Consider the following 17352-nt stretch of genomic DNA (forward strand, 5'->3'; position numbering starts at 1 on the left):
CTTTATTGATTAGCCTTGAGTTAATTACAAATTACATCAACCGAGGCCGGACTAAGATGGCTCATACATCTATAAGGTGTCTGCAGGATTCATCCTGGAGAGGCGTGTATATTGAATGAACACACATATACAGGCGTGCATCTCAACCTCAGCAGGTTACATTAGTCATATGCATTTCTCCCCATTAACATCCATGCATTTGTGACATTTCACAGCGCCTTATCAGTGCTTTGAGGATGTGCAATATATTCGGGCGACTCTAGTGAGAGGGACGGAACTAGAAACAGGAGGTTTCTGCAAGAAACCCTGGAAATGTACCCTTAATTCTTGGGAGCACAACTTGATACATCCTATGCAAAATTATGGGACTGTTCTAAATACATAGCATCCCTTTGGAGGCTAATGTATTCAGGATTTAAGCTCCATTGTGAAATCCATAACACATGCCTGCACCAGACCTGTCCCCCCTTAACCTCCAAGGCAACCCATAGCAACTGGTTTTTGCACACAAACATTTAAAAGTAAATAATAATTATTATAATATTATTATTATGTTTGTAACTTGCAAGAGCAAGCATCTCTTCTAGCCTTTCTCCTTTTCATCCCATGTCACTTTCTCTTTGACATTGCCGTTTACTTTGCAAAAAGAAAAAAGGAGCGAAAAAAATCTTTATCAAATCCCCATTCTGAGGCTTTCAATAAGGCAGGCCATTACCTCACTGGCGCTTTTGTTCGGCCTATACAAGAGAGAACAAAATGGTTATTCAGGAGGACGCTTTAGATTTTTATTGTGGGCTCGCTATTCACAAAGAGCACCGTTATTGTATTAAAAAGAACCATCTGTAGCAGAAACAATGGCTTCAAATTATCTGTGAATACCCAGTGAACAAAATATAAAGCTTTTTCCTGCTCATTATGTGGGCTAAGCTAGGGGGTGGAAGATAGGAGAGGCACAGACTTTGCTATAACTGACTTTTGTTGTTCTTGCTTGCATTCTTCTCCTTTTTAAATCGGCCCCCTTTTCACATTGTGTGTCGCCATAAACGGCTTTTCTTGTTGCAGGGCTTGCGGAGAGAAGACAAGCGGAGCTCCAGACAGAGAGCGGGGCTGCACCGCGGCACCACACGCCGACCGAAGGAACCCCGGCGGTCGGATCCAAACCGCGCGAACTCCCGGGGCTACTGGGGGTGGCAATACTGGGGTGGGATTCAGGATGAGAGCCGACGGACAGGAGCGCTGCCGCCGGACTCACTGCGGCCGCGTCGTCGGCTGAAGATATGGAGGAAGTTGAGCGAAATAGCATCTTGTTTAATTTCTGCCAATCAAGAGGAGAGGAAGACAACTCCAAAAGTGGCAGTAAGTTGCAGTGCGATGAAGAGGAGAAGCCCTGAGCGTGTGGGTCTGTGTGTCCGTGTGTATGTAAGTGTGTGTTTGAGTCGGTGTGTGTGTGTGTGTGTGTGTGTGTTAAACATGTAGTGTTGTGGAATGACACCGCATGGCTTTAGGAACTTGACTCAGAGATGTTTTTGGCCAGTTTGGTTTTGAACGCACAGGTAGTTCAGGAAACTAGAACATAACCCATCTGTTTAATATTTGAGATTTATTGTCTCTTACGGCAATTTATTGCAAGAAATTTATATTCACCTCAAAGCCATTAATAACGTAAAAAAAAAAAAAAAAAAATTTTGAGAAAACTGACCGCATATATGCGAGTGTTTTTTGACAGTTGACTGTATTTCATATAATTTTAGTTTAGTCTTTTAAATTATATTTTAGCTTTACAGTATTTTTTTATGATAAATTAAATTATTGATTTCTCGTCGAACTGTATTAATACAGATCTGTGTTTGAATAAAAATTAAATACATTTTGAGCTTAGCGTATAGGTCTGAACATACATTCTCCTAAATATCACATGCTGATTTTATTTGAACTTTTTGTGTTTTCCACACATTAAATATCAAGACGGACTGTGTCATGTTTTCATAGGTTTTGTTCTTCGTCTATAGCCCGTGGCACGGCACCTAGTGGCTGCAAATACAATTTTATTATAATTCTACCTGAAATATCTTTGACTTTTGGGTCATGGACAAATCCCATACTGTTTCATTTCCCTATTATTAATTCCCCTCTGGATTTTTGGCATGTGCATATTTATGTTTTATCCGGATTAAAGTGCATAACCTTTACAGCAACAAGTTAAAAAGTTATTATTTGAAACGGGAGAGTCATTCCCACCTTTTACATGAGTAATGCTTCAGCTCCAGCAGGTTGCTGATCTTTTTGCGCACATGGTTTGCAGAGATCCTATCACCTATTTGTGCAACGGTAAAACAGTATTTTGGTATCGCAGCACGCCGCTTGTATATTTGCAGGATCCAACCTGGTGTGACGGGGGGTCTTTACAAGTGGTCCGAGGGAGCCGCCCCGCTAGTTTCCCCTGGTTTTTGTCAAGCAGCGGCTTTAATTCGGGATGATTGTGGATGCAGGGGCCACTCCCGCGGCTGGCTGGGGGCCTTGCTTTCAGAGAGCAGCAGGGCCCCGCTGTTCCTTTATTATCATAAGCAGATTAGAGGTAGCGGGGAACACACTCAGATGCAGATAGCAGCCGAGCGGGCCCATTTCAACCTTGCATCATAATGGACAGAGCTGCATGTGTCGCCCCTCGCAGCCTATTAAGCACAAGATGAATTTTATGTAAGGTGGCCGGGGCCGGCATAATGAGAGCACAGGGGCTCCGCTCTTCCATTTATTATCAAATGACTAAAACAAAAATAATAAGGCTTGATCTCTTCGCTTTCAATTATGATTTAATCTGGAGGCTCGTATCTTAATTAAATTATTTCAGGTGTGTACTAGATCTATCTTTAATTATGGGAATTGACTGATTTGCAGATCCAGAAAAGCAAGCGGCAGATGTTGTGGGTATGTTGTGGGTATAGATAGACTTTTCTCGGGATAAAAATATTTTTGCCATTTTATTTGTAGTAAAGTGAACTTAAGGGCATGGATTTTTCAGGACTTTTCCAGTTGTTTGTAGTTCCAAGATCCTCCACTAGGCGGCGCTTGTGTCACGCAGCACAATGTGTGTCTGAAATGGAACTTGAGGATAAAACACGCATCCAGCTTCTACAAACTTTTACTCTGACTCCACATGAGTGAGTCGCTTCAACTTTACAGTGGTGTACTTTGATTTCATAGTCAGTTCACTCTGTTCTGATTGATCCACAATTATAATTGAAGCAGGTGTAGGCATTTTTTTTTATTTCCTCCAATTGACACTCTTGTTGGAGCTCAGACGAATTAGATGCGTCCCTTTTGGTACAAACACGCTTTATCTTTAAATAGTCTTCATCTTTTATTTCTCCTCCTCTACGTGTCCCCCTCCGGGTAACCCCTCTGTGAGGCCCCCTGACAGCAGCAGCTCTAGTGGAAGTGGAAGTGGAGTGGAGTTGGGTCTTTGTCCGGACAGATGTAGCGACAACATCCCAAACAAAAAAAGCGTTTATTTGTGCTGAGATGAGCTCGTCTGCCTTCTGTGTGTTGGCATTCAACTTGGCTAAACAAAGGGAGCAGGGGGGAAACATCTTGGATTACCTTTCCTCTTTTCACTGCTAAAACCCAGCCGTGGCTTCACCCCCCTTCACGCACCCACCTCCATTCACGCACACATCCACACACACAGCGTGGCCATTAACTAACAAAGTTTAAGCGTTGTTGTGTTATACAGCCTGGAAATGGGGAGGAATTAAGGACTTTAAAAAAAAAACGAAACAGGAGTGACACGAGTCGCCAAGAACAGATCATATAAGATATAACCTCCTAACAAATTCTTCATAACATCCACAACCTTTGTTATATTCTTGTCCACATTTCATAATAGATCTTGCCTCTAAATTTTCTGTTAGAATTGAGCTTTATAATTTAAATACAGTTAATACAGTGTGTATCTTCTCTCATGTATAACATTTTTAAATATGTTATATTTGTTTTACCTTTTTAACCCCAAATCGATGTGAGCTTTAAGACAACATCGTTAAATTTGAGCTTTTGTATTGTTTTATATAGAGAAGTAAAATGCTTGTAAAGTAACGCTTTACATCTATAATCACAGAAAAAAACTCTCTTAAGTGTGTAAAATAGTAAACATGTACTTTATATTGGCTCATATGGGCAGCCTGAGAGTGAGTGCTTTGCCTGCTCGCTTCGGGGCACACAGACCCCGCCCATTTATGCTAATTACGGCCGCTCATTGGCGTGTCGTAGGGAACGCGTCCTCTGATTGGCCAGGTCGAGGCCATTTATTCTCTGACAGCCCCGTCACATGAATGGTTGTCTATTAACTTGTTCAAAAACTATCTGGAGTTGTCAAGGCTCATGCGGACAGAGCAGCGAAAAAGTGCCGTTTGTTGATGATTTTTCCAAGAAGCAGGAGAAGTTTTGTGGACAAAACATAGCAGGGACCTTGTGGGAAGAGCCTCTCTGTCACACACACTCACACGCTGACTCTGTGACACACACTCGGTGGGGAAAGGGAGAAAGAAGAGAGTGTGTGGAGACGCGACTTGATGCTTGTTTTTGTCCAGAGAAAAGTTGCTGAGAAGACCGCCAGGTAACTTTTTCCACAGTAGTCCTTCTCTGTCTTCCTCCGGCTGGTGGAGTTTGTCCTTTTTTTTCCTCGGCTCGGAAGCTCCAACTGAAAGCTGTTCCTCATGTATAACATGATGGAGACTGAACTGAAGCCCCCCGCTCCCCAGACCAACACGGGGGGCACGGGCAACACCAACACCCCCGGGAACGGCCCGAACCAGAAAAACAGCCCGGAGCGGGTCAAGAGACCCATGAACGCGTTCATGGTGTGGTCCCGGGGCCAGAGGAGGAAGATGGCGCAAGAAAACCCCAAAATGCACAACTCCGAAATAAGCAAGAGGCTGGGCGCTGAGTGGAAACTTCTGTCGGAGAGCGAGAAGAGACCGTTCATCGACGAAGCCAAGCGGCTGAGGGCCCTACACATGAAGGAGCATCCGGATTACAAATACCGGCCCCGGCGGAAAACCAAGACCCTCATGAAGAAGGACAAATACACCTTGCCCGGCGGGCTGCTGGCTCCCGGAGGAAACGGGATGGGGACTGGAGTCGGCGTGGGAGTGGGGGGCGGACTGGGCGGTGGAGTGAACCAGCGGATGGACAGCTATGCGGCGCACATGAACGGCTGGACCAACGGGGGTTACGGGATGATGCAGGACCAGCTGAGCTACCAGCACCCGGGTCTGAACGCGCACAACCCGAGCCAGATGCAGTCCATGCACCGCTACGACATGAGCGCCCTGCAGTACAACTCCATGACGAGCTCCCAGAACTACATGAACGGCTCCCCGACATACTCCATGTCCTACTCCCAGCAGACCACGCCGGGGCTGACCGCGCTGGGCTCCATGGGGCCCTCCTCGGTGGTTAAGTCTGAGTCCAGCAGCTCCAGCCCGCCCGTCGTCACCTCGTCGTCCCACCGGGCCGCCCCGGGCTGCCAAAGCGGCGATCTGAGAGACATGATCAGCATGTACCTGCCTGGGGCCGATGTAAGCGATCAGACCGCCCAGACCAGGCTACACATGTCCGGGCACTACCAGAGCACCGTGCCCGGGACGACGATCAACGGCACGCTGCCGTTAACACACATGTAAGAGACTCGAAACAGAGTAAGAAAAGAAAAAAAAAGAAAAATAAATAACTTTTATAAGAGAAACTCTGGACTTCTTAACGTTGGACTATTTTTGTACAGAAAAATTTTGGGGTGGGAAAAGTTGTATAGAAGTCCCCAAGAAAAAGGAAACCACTCGTTTTTTCTCTTTCATTTAATAAGGAAGCGCTAGAGGAACGTTAGGAGATCCCCCTCTTCACTGGTGGGTGAAGTTTGGAAATCTAGAAAGTGGGAGTCGCAATCAAATGTTTTATTATTGCAATCACCTTTTGTACAGTATTTATCAAAGAAACATTACAATCAGATGAAATTGTTAAACTGCAAGAGGTTGCATTTTTCTTTTCCCTTTTATATAAAGCAACGCCAGTTCTGCAGAAAATATTAAAGGTGAAAATGGCAGAACTGGGATTATATGCTCCGTAATTACTGCAAACATTGGAAAGAAAAGGGACATAAGAAGCAGGTAATACTATTTTTTTTTCTTTTAAGGTCAATATTACTAAACATGTTTTAATTTTCTTTTACAAAAACATGACACTTATTTTACTGTCATACAATATAGGTTGTTAATTTATATTTCTGTCTCCCACTTTTCATCTGTTAGAGATATGACGCTTGTGCTCTTTATTTTCTAATTGATTTGTACAGTTTCTGTATATTTACTGTGACATTTTAAGTTTTTATTTCAAAATCCATTCTCGTAGTTGTATTTTAAAAAAAATTGTGGCCTGTTCGCAGAAGCCATCCACTCCATGTATATATTACCGGAACTAATACCATCCTTATAACAGTTACAATTTCAGCTGAGTATATATATTTTTTTTCAATATGCAGTTTGAAAATGAATAAATTTTGGAAATTTGGATACTTGAAATTGTATGAGTTTTGATTTTGTTTCTCTCACTCATTTTGTGTTGTGGGCTGTCATCACGTGTTGAGTTGTCATCTGTCTCTGAAGCCTTTTATTTTTAATGATTCATTGTTATTTACACCAAATGGATTTATTTACCTAAATGTGTCAGCATGTCCACCGTGGTATTATTTTCTAGTGCGGATGACCTCACAGTCCGATTCCTTAAAAAAGCAGGGAAGATGTTTTCCACCCAACATCCGCAGGTATAGACTGCTATTTCGTCTCTTTTATAACAGATCTCTCAGAGTTTTTTGTTGAATCCAAATCTACATTTTTAACCTATTTTTGGTCGTTTAAACGTCGGATTTTTTAGGCAGTGATTTTTTATATTTGTGCAATCTACTAATAGATTTTATTTTCCAACTACATATGCAGCAACATTTGTTTCTGTTCAAAACTCAATCATTTGAGTTTATACCGTAGGCCTCGTTTCATGCAGGCTGCATTTCCTCCTTATTTATGCTCTAAATCCCGGAGTTGTCCTAACAGGATCACATTTTAAATTAGCGGTAAATTGAAGGGGAGCCCCTTTGAAAGGAGCCAGCCGGAAAAGCGTTTTTTTTTTTTTTTTGTAAGCGTTGTAATAGCTCCACGCAGATTCTCGAGTGTGGCCATTTTAATTTAATGTTTAATCAAACTAGCCCTGCTGTTTCGTTAACCCCGCTCTTTATAGTGTCACAGGGCATCAACACCATCCTCTGTCTTATAGAAAGGTGGGAAAAAAAATCTCCCCTTGCATCAAGCCGACTGATTCTTCCCCGTCTCATACTAATAATAATAATAATAATCCTTATGATGAGCTAACAGCTCGCCCTAAATTTAACTAACGGTTTTAAATCTGGGGGGATTGTGTCAGCCTGTGTGTGTGTTCGTGTGTTCCTGTGTGTGTGTGTGCAGTGAGATAGATTAGGGCCGTTGTGTCTTTGCAGGTTTGGTCCCGGGGGAGCGGCAGATGAATATTTCAAGAGGACCACTCAGTGTTTATCCATCTCCGTCTCTGTCTCTCATGCGGACTTTCAAGAGGTCAGGAGATCGTTGGTTGCCCCATTAATTATTGATCTGAACAGCTGAATTGCTTGTAATAGCCGAGAAGGCCGCTGATAAACAATTTGTTTCTAAAAGGTCGCAGTGGACGCGTTAAATTCCCTCGTTTTTTTTGTTGCATTTAATTTCCATGAACGCCGGGCCCCTGCAGGCCCGGAGGCCCCGCAAAATTAATATATTTTTCCCCTCGGTGTGCCTTTGATGTGATGAAAAAATCTTTTTGAACGCATAGAGCTCTTGATATTTGATGATCGCCTTGTATTTTCCAAAGCTGATACAACGTGTTGGTGACGCCTAGTGTGCTTTAAAAACTAGAAACTAACCAAGAGCCAAAGTGTTTAATGCTTCATTACTGCTAGGGAAAGAAACAGATTTCCTTTGCTCTTTTAAAGTAATTCAGAGCTTATGCGTCATTTTAGCACTTTGTTTTCTTTTCAAGTTCAATATATTTTATAAAAAATGGAAATAATATATGAAAGAGGCCAAAATAAATCAAAAAACATTACCTCATATTCCCTTGTTATAAAAATAATATTAAAAAAAAAACGATTCAGTCTATAAGGGGCCCTTGTTCAAGCGTTAAACAAAGGTGCCGCACAGCCCGCGCAAACACAGGTGACGCACTGAATCAAGGGTCTAATATGTTACACAGCGGAGTCAGATGGAGCGATTTCTGTAGATCGCAGAGAATTTAAATAAAATGTGCCTAGAGAGTCAAATTTGTCAAACAGGTCGTTAGTGTCGAAATAAAAGAAAACTGTTAGAAGCAGACAAATTTAGTTTCACGAGTGGTACTGCTGCGGGGAGTGAACACCATCCATCCATCCATCCATCCATCCATCCATCCATCCATCTGTTTCTCGCGTGCAGTCTGGCCACCGCAGCTCGGGGATATTTGGTCTGCAACAGGTGGTAAGCGCTCGCCACTTTCCCCTTATTTTTAGCTCCCGGTTAAAAAAACAAACCTTCCAGATGTTATCTACTGGTGCTTGCTGTGCGTGTGATTGCCACAACATCAACATGATTAGTAACAGAGGTGTTCATGTTTTCTTTATTATAATATTTTGCTGCAAGTGGCAGCCTGGAATGAATTTCTGCTCACGATAAAAAGAAAATAAAAACAATATTTCATTTCAATACTTTGTTCAGGTTTTCAGTTAAAAACTTCTGAGGCTAAATAGATGACTGGTAAACGTGTAAAAATAAAAAAATAAAACACAATCAGTCCACAGCAGAACACAGACGTGTGTGTCATGGGCCACTGGCTATTATCCAAATCCGTTATTGTCTCTGTTTGTTGTTAGGATTAAATGATTATTTTTTTAAATTAGGTCAGATGACCCGGTTGCACACGCGCGCGTGCACACACGCAAACAATACGACCTCCTCGGCTCCTAATCCCACGAGAGCCACTTTCCTTTTTCACCACAGCGCGGGTGATGAGGAGGAGGAAGAGGAGGGGGATATGACGTCAGTCCCTGGGTCTTCAGTCATTAATATTGTTTCACACAAACTTAGGTTTGAGTTAGAGCTTCGGATCAGATAAAAACAGGATTTAACCTGTTTTAAAATAACTGGTAAAGGTTTACGATTCTAATATTTAGATTAAATTGTATAAAATTATTATTTTTGATCATAAAGTTGAGTGTAAAATAAGCTGTGCCTTCTTTAACGACGGTTGTAAATAAAACTCTGTAAAGTGAACCTTAAATCTACAGCCACGCATAAGTTGCTTTTCTTCCGTTCATAATTCCACAGCCCTGAAGTGTTTTCTGTTTCCACGGCCCGCTGGACACCTCTGTGGCCATCCCAGAGCAGAGCAGAGAAGTTGATTGGTAAAACTGTCAGAGCAGAGAGTTGTCCTGTGTTTCAGCTGCGTGTGTTGGTGTGTGAGAGTGTGTTCGGAGCAGAGAGGGACTGAATGGCAGCCAGTAGCCTGCTGATCTAGCGCAGGTGCAGGGAAGGGAAGCGGGTGGTGTGTGTGTGAAAGATAGAGAGAGAGGGTGTGTGTGTCTTCTACAGTAACACCCCCCCCACACACACACACACACACACAGACATACACTCACACACGCACGCACTTTTTTCCTTTGAAAAGGACCACACACTGACACGGACCATCATGCCAGCAGCCTCGCGCAGCTCCCGGCTCGGCCCGGACTCTCAGAGGGCTCGAGGCCTCTGCGACCCCCGCCATCCCCCCGCGGCCCTCCGCCCACTCCTCCTCCATCACCCTCTCCCCTTGCCACCTCCTTCAAGTCACCAGCGACCCAAGCTCGGTTTATCATTTCTGTTCATTGAGGCTGACAGCTTTATAGAGCGCCATCATTACAGGAATGCGTAATTCGCAGCGGATCACAACTCCAGAAAACAAAACGATAACTGTTGGTCCTGTTTTACTCTAAGTGCAACTCTTAGTTTTCTTTTAAGCATAGATTCATTAGAATAATAGAGAATAAAGGTCCTAAAATGAAAAGTGCGTCACAAACTTATAGTGATAGTTGGATTGAGCACAGCCTTCCCTTATCCACCTACCTGCCGTCAGGTTCAACTCTAAATCTGTGTCGTCTCTGATAAATACTTTTTGGATTGCACAGATGGACACTTTCCGTCCTTACAGAAGAGTTCATAAAATATCTATTTTCTGGTGCGCATCTAGCAGTTTATGGAAATAAAAATAGCCTACATTGGAAGTTGCAAAGGCCTCCTAAAACTTACTTTTTTCTTGACATTTTTCTTGTTTTCATTGTGAAAACCTGACAAAACAACAATGTATGATCTGTTTGGTTTGATCAAAATAAGAAGACTCTATGAACCATCACATTAAACCTGTTGCATCATATTCCTGGTAAAACGGAGCACTTTTAGGAAACTCAGTAACTAGCTGAATTAAAACTTGAAAGCATATACGTTTAAAATTAAACTTTTTTTTTGTTTTCTTATGTTTTTTTAATTTATATCCAATCTGTTCGCTTTCCTGCTTAATATATATTATTTATTTATCAGGGCACTTCCAGTCTCCAGATTTCTGCATGCAGATTAATTTCCGCCATTGTCATAGATGTAAAACCCGAGTGTCAATGTGCGCATTGTCTTATAACAAATTCGAGTTAATACAGCCATAATGATAGTATAACGGCGCGCTAATTGGCCTTTTTTCCTTCACAACAATGCAACCAGATCAGCATCTCTTTATTATTTAATAACGTCAAACGCTTGGCTGACTGTGCTGGCTGCTGAGCCATGTTGGCTGCAGCAGGGAGGGGGACAATGCAGCTCCAAGTGTGGAGTCATTCTGTTTATTTGTTAGAAATAATAATAATAATGATAATAATAATTTCTGCTTGATGCATCAGATGTAACTTGGTCGCAGTGAAAGTGCACTGAATGATCGGATGGCCTTTGCTCTCCAAAAGAGTGATGGCCACAGTTTGGTGCATAATTTGCACATTTAATGTTTGTCTATCTCCAATATCTTTATGATGCAGTTTCCTGCAATAATCTCAGAAAACAAAAGTTGAAAGGGGCCCTAAGCAGAATTTATTTGGAGCCCAAATTTTTGTTCACATTACTTATTAAATAAATAAATAGCTGTCTTAAAAAGCAGAGGGACATTTTTTTCTCTGATTTACCTTATAAGAGGCAATTTATCTGTATTTACTGATTAGTTTGCTTCACTGTGTTAGAAATGTGGCTAAAGCACATACACAAGTTAAAGAAAAAAAATACTTAAACTAGCAACAACTGTCAAATTTTCATATTCAACTATGAATACTTTTCTCTACATGATTACAGTACATACATTTTGAAGAATTTCAAACTTAAATTTGCGTTTCATAATCCTTATAAACAAATATGTATTCTTTATTGTAAAAAGTTTGTTTTATGTCATTTTGATTGAGGGACATACTGTTTGAAAAAAGGATGTACAAATAAAACAAAGTTAAGGTTTAAGAACTGTATTTTGGTTGAGAGGTCAAATGCTCTCGGGGGCTCCTGTTTGGCCTGAAGGTTCTCAGCAGCAGCTCAGTTTTCTTATTTTTCGGGCCTGCTCTACTGGGCCCTCAGGGATGACTCAGACAACTCAAGGAGCCTCTGAGGCAAGGGACACAGGGAGGAGAAGGAAAGGACAGCCTGGATGTGTGGCCCAGACGCAGAAAATCGACCATAGCCGAAGTGAATAGCTTGTCTTCACATAAACACTCCCTGCTCACAGATTTCGATCCGGTTGGCTTAGGCGTCTCGGCTCATCCGGCTATAGCTTAGATTTTTTTCTGCACACTTGTTGAATCAGAGGTTCCTCTTCCTCTGAAATAAATGGTCAGATACAAAGAAAAATGACAGGCTACAGATATATCAGTTATATTGTTTGTTGTAACCATCAAAACCATAAATGAAGGACAGAATGTCTGCTGTGTTTTTTTCTTAATGGTGGAATAAATCCGTATTATAAAAGAAGTTAAGGTAATTTTCATTCTGTTGCCACGAAAGAAATTCATTTTTTTTCTGCATCTACAGAACTAACATGGATTCCATCAACAGGAATTAGAAAGCAAGCTGCTATAATTTTATTTTCACATGTAAGCACTTTCACTCTTTGTTGGCATTTCTGAGCTATAGCTGCTTCTTCTGCATTCAGGGACTCTTTGATATAGAAGGCTGTTGAGCTGATGGGACTGAATCATCATTAACAAGCCAACAGACACAGGAACCCCACTCTCATCCCCCTCCTCCTTTCTCTGGTCTCATTTCCCAGCATAGACACTAACCTCTTTCACTCTGTCATCAGCCTGACTCTCTCCCTCCACCGACTCCAGCATAAAACAGCACAGTGCATTGTTCCTAGCCTCCCTCCCTCTGCCTGGCCCCCCGACCCAACTGTTGACCAACAACTCCATTCGCACATTAAAACGGGGGAGGAGGGATGGCGGTGCTTGTCCTATTTTAGAATATGACACAGTCAGAGATGCATGCACGCTGAGAAAAAGTGGGTCTAAAGGGATGAAAAGGTGTGGCTCTATTAGACTGAAGGATAAATATGTTGGGAGGTAGAAGGAGGTTAAACAGCAAATGAAAATAACATAAAACAAGCAGCAGCCACTGAAATTCCTATAAATAACCTCTTTATTACTATAAATAACAAAATGTTATTTATGAGTAGTCAATATTCATTTACATTAGGTTGTGCATATATAGGCCTAAAACACACACAAAAAGAAAAAGAATTTGGGATAGGTTTAGCCATTAAAAAAGGTTTTTATCGAAGAGATATAAAACACTATTAGTTTGTAAATGCAATATGCCAAAATGACTACCCTCTCTTAGTGACACAAACTACCTAAACATTTTAATTAAAGTTTACTTGAACACACTGGTTCAGTCAACCATTGCCTTCATCTGTCATGTATGGAGTTCTGCACTGAACAGTAAGGCTGACATGCTTAAACGGGATTTATTTTAAATAAAACATTCAGAACTGTATTTCTGAAGTTGACAACAATGACCCTGGCTACCAGCAGCAGCTTTTTCCAGATCTTATTCAGGTTACTGATATAAATACGATAGCTTTTTCTCTTGTAGGTTACCGTTTAATTTCTAAATCTGATTTCCATTGATTGACAAAGTCAGTCACTAATTGACAAAACCAGAGAAAGTGGTGAGGCAGTCAGTGCTGATGAACTGCACATCTTAGCTGTGGCTGTGAGAGAAAAGTTTACATCCAACCTGCTAAAGTATTAATTACTCGTAGCAGGAATGTATTATGTTCTTATTATAGATTGCTAATTCTTTCCTTCTTTCTTCACGAGTGGAAAACCCAGATGAGGTAAATGATCTAGTAAGTAGCTATTTAATTAATTTAGTTCAGTAAATGCATTTCAGGCTATATTTCATTGACTTATTAAATCAATTAAGTTTTAGTTGATCACAAATATCAATTAAAAAATACTAAAATCAAATACATACAACTTGATGCATCAATTTTATTGGATAAATTGTTAAAATCCGTTTTATCGGTATAGGCACTGGTGTCTCACATGTGGTGCATTCGTGGCTTTTCAAAATAAAAGCCTTAGAATCAGCATGAAGAATAAAGCCCGAGGGACAGTCTTGTCTGTGTACTTTTTTACACCACTCATATCAGTCGATTCATTAATTTAAAAGAAAACTGTGGAGTAATATCACAGTGTATCTGATAAAGACCTTAGCCTCTATAAACCACTAACACAGTGCTTTTATACAGCAAAAAACTTTAACTCAAAATTAGAATTGAACTATAGCATATATAATGTGGTTCAAAGGAAACATAATGGAAAAAAGACCATGTCTTAAATAGCATAAAACCCCTTGTGAGTCTCCTAAATCCCAAGCAGAAGTCCCAAACTGCTCTTTTTTAACATAAGACATTTAATTGGGCAGATAACTGTGTTACTACACTGTAAAACCGCATGCGTAATTTCAATTTAATCCATTTGAGGAAAGCCATTGCCTTGAGTTATTTTAGTTTATATAATCAAACTTTTAAGTGATCAATAAACTTTTAAACAGAATAAAAATGATGGGCATAGTTTTATTTAAAAAAAATATTTAAGGGGAATTAAGTTAGGAGACCTTATCTTGATTTATTTAGTTTATACTAATTAAAGACATTTTTGTTCTCTGAAAAACTGCCAGTTTACTAACTTTACATTTTACTTTACTTACAGTTTCCCTCTATAGAAACAATCCCAACTTTTAGGTTGAGTCAACTTAAAGCTTAGTTTTACCCGTTCTGTTCATTTTAGGAAACCAGTTGCCATTTTGAGCAACAATGCCATTTTGTTTCATACATTTAAAACAGCACATTGTTTAGTTTTAAAACATGTCAATGATTTCTTGCAGTCACGTCAATAATATATATGTAATGCGTACCTTGACTTTCTTTTTCAAAATTAAGCTGATTAAAATGTGGCCTGATATCAAACCAATATGAAAGAAAGTTTAGTGTCCATTGTTGTCACCTGAAGCTCGCAAAACTACTTGAGTAAAATCTGATTTTTATCGGGTAAAGCCAGAGTTAAACATGTGTAACAGCCCCTCAACCTCTGCTTTGTGTTTTACTTTTAACATCTAGAAACTTAATTTGACCTTAAAAGTCTCATTAATAAACTGATGTTGTATATTGCTTCCTGTACAAAACTTCATCATTCAGCACTGCTGAGTGAAGCAGGTGTTCCTTAAACACGTTGATACTTGACTCGTGTCGTCTGAGCGTGTGTTTTTTTTCAAGCAGTCTGTAGAACAAGGTGTTAATGTGTTTTTAAGGGCAGGCCTGAATTACAACATATCACAGAGTTCAGCTGACATGAAGATGACAGCTTCACACACAAACACAGAGAGACTACTGAAGTGATCTTGCAGAACAGTGTGTGTTATTTCCTCTGTTCCTATTTTGTCTTGTCTTCACAAAAAAAGCATCTTCGAACTCTTAGTTACCTGATGTCTGAGTGTAATTGGCCCACTTATTGGAATCATTAGTAGAGTAAATTCTGAGGTTTTACAAAAAAAAAGAAAATCATGTTGGCACACAGACTAACAACTCAAAATGCATGTGGAGATATATATATGTACAAATTAACAATCTGGGACACAACCTTTCCTAGTCCACTTGATTTATAGCTTGACTTTATTTTGCAACAGTTTTTTATGAATGATAATTGTTCGGATCATAAGTTAAGAGACGTTGATCACATGTTTTAGAAACCAGATAAATGCTTACAGAGAAGGAATTTCTGCTTCTGTTGTTCTTCTGTAAAAGCTGTAACACTATCATGACATGAGGTTTTCATACATCATAGTTGAGTTCAATCAGACATCCCGTTTTGCAGATTATACTGTATTTTACATGTGTATTCTAAGACTGAACCTCACATTTTGATAATTCATGACTGACACATTTAGACATGGCTGTTATTTGTCAAACTGTTGGCAGCACACATGGTAAAACTGTCTTAACGGTGCCCTAACATGTAAACTTCATACTGCTGTTTGTCTGTCAAGTGTTTATGACTCATAAAGACATGAGCCTCAATCTTATCTGCGCTGCTTCTTGACATGAAATCTTCCCGTTTTCAGGAGAATCCAAGCAGATCGGCTCTACCCTATTTAAATCTCATCTCCTTACGAAGAGCTCCTCTTTCCTATTACGGATTTAAAATAAAGGCCGGTCCCCAGTCGATCTTGTTGACTGCAGTGCAGATTTCGATTGATTGCATCAGTAACTATCGGGCCATTCTGGAGCTGGTGACTTTGAGGTCTCAGTCTCTGCCTCTCTGTGTGTCTCTCTGACAGAAGCTGTTGTTGAATGGAAGAGTGGGTTCTTTCAGTGTGGGTGTCCCCTCAGGGCCAACTGGGAGAGATAATCAGACAGGACAGTCACAGGCGGACAGACAGGCAGATGCAGTACACTGAAGCTGTTTCTCTCTGACTCTGAGGCACATTTTCAAAATTTTCAAATGGATGTTTGTTACTCTTCACAAGCTGTAAATTCCCTTTAGTGAAACACAAGGATCAATTTGGAAAACTGTTTTATTTGTTAAAAATAGTTTTATTTATTTGTGTTTTTCTTTAAATTACTGAGATTTTATCTCTAAACATTTAGAGCAGTATCTTCTCATGTCTTAGGAGTCAATCTAACTCATCACTTAGATTAGATTAGATTAGATTGGATTAGATTAGATTAGATTAGATTAGATTAGATTAGATTAGATTAGATGGTGTTTCACTTGTCTTTAAGTAAACCTGCTCCTGGAATGAAATATTCAAAGCCTAAGATGTCCAGCAAATTCTCCAGTATTCCAGTATTTCTCAAATAAAAGGTTTCAAACATGCTATAATGATGAATGCGTATGATCTGAGCTACAGGAAAAAAAAGTTTCAATTTTCCAACAAGGAATAATAAATATTGTGAATGTCATTAAAATGCATTTCCTTAGAGAGATTCCTCCATTTTCCATTCTGTAGCTGGTGAAGAATAGAATATAAAACAAATTAATGCACCGTTTAAATACAGATAATTAGGTTTTCACTCTCCTTTACAGGCCTATTATCTCATGTTGCATTGGTGTTCTACCAGCTTGTGTCTTCTGAAACTTCAGTTTTTAGATGCTGAGTACCTGTTCACGCAGTCAAAATAATAGATATATTAAAAAACTGCTTGCCACACTTTTCTGTAACATCAGCCAAACTCTGCTATTGTTTGTCACCTACAGAATACTGTGCCATTGTATTTGTTTTGATATTTTGTTGGTAATGGTTATCTAATCAAGATAAAATCTACCTTTCAAAATGAAAGCTTCAATAGGCACTTGACACAAGTGACATCAGATAAGGTATAAGGCAACTAATACGAGATCTTTTGAGAGTGTAATATTCTTTGTTTGTTCTATTTCATGTAAATTTTTTATGTAATTCCTCCTTCAGATGTGTTTACTTTATCCTGTATGGCTACAGTTTGCATTCCTACATCTGCTAAGTGAATGCCAGACATGCACAGTTAGCCACACTATGTACGTACCTGTAGTACAACTTATACCATCACCACCATTCCAATCTACACAAGAGGAAGTGAGAACAAGCACTGAGTTCATGCAGCCACTGTACATTGAAATCATGTAACTATTTAAGGAGATGCATGTCAAACAATTTATGTATTGAGTGA

At 40.1% G+C, this 17352-nt stretch overlaps 1 protein-coding gene and 1 long non-coding RNA gene across 6 annotated transcripts in view; both read left to right on the plus strand.

Moving 5' to 3' along the window:
* The window catches only part of LOC124873976, a 223444-nt gene that overhangs the window by 169517 nt on the left and 36575 nt on the right, over positions 1 to 17352 (plus strand). For all 5 annotated transcript variants that reach the window (XR_007039680.1, XR_007039679.1, XR_007039682.1 and 2 more), the window contains one exon: positions 1063 to 1356. This is a non-coding gene — a long non-coding RNA (uncharacterized LOC124873976). The remainder of the gene's footprint in view (positions 1 to 1062; positions 1357 to 17352) is intronic.
* Positions 4322 to 6572, plus strand: sox2 (SRY-box transcription factor 2). The gene has a single exon (XM_047375084.1). It carries the CDS (start codon positions 4713 to 4715, stop codon positions 5679 to 5681), a length of 969 nt encoding a protein of 322 aa, XP_047231040.1. The 5' UTR covers positions 4322 to 4712; the 3' UTR covers positions 5682 to 6572.

This window comes from Girardinichthys multiradiatus, chromosome 9 (genome assembly GCF_021462225.1).
Source record: "Girardinichthys multiradiatus isolate DD_20200921_A chromosome 9, DD_fGirMul_XY1, whole genome shotgun sequence".
Classification (NCBI taxonomy): Eukaryota; Metazoa; Chordata; class Actinopteri; order Cyprinodontiformes; family Goodeidae; genus Girardinichthys; species Girardinichthys multiradiatus.

Coding starts and splice junctions, on each gene's coding strand:
- sox2 (XM_047375084.1), top strand. CDS start 4,713: ATGTATAACATGATGGAGACTGAACTGAAGCCCCCCGCTCCCCAGACC.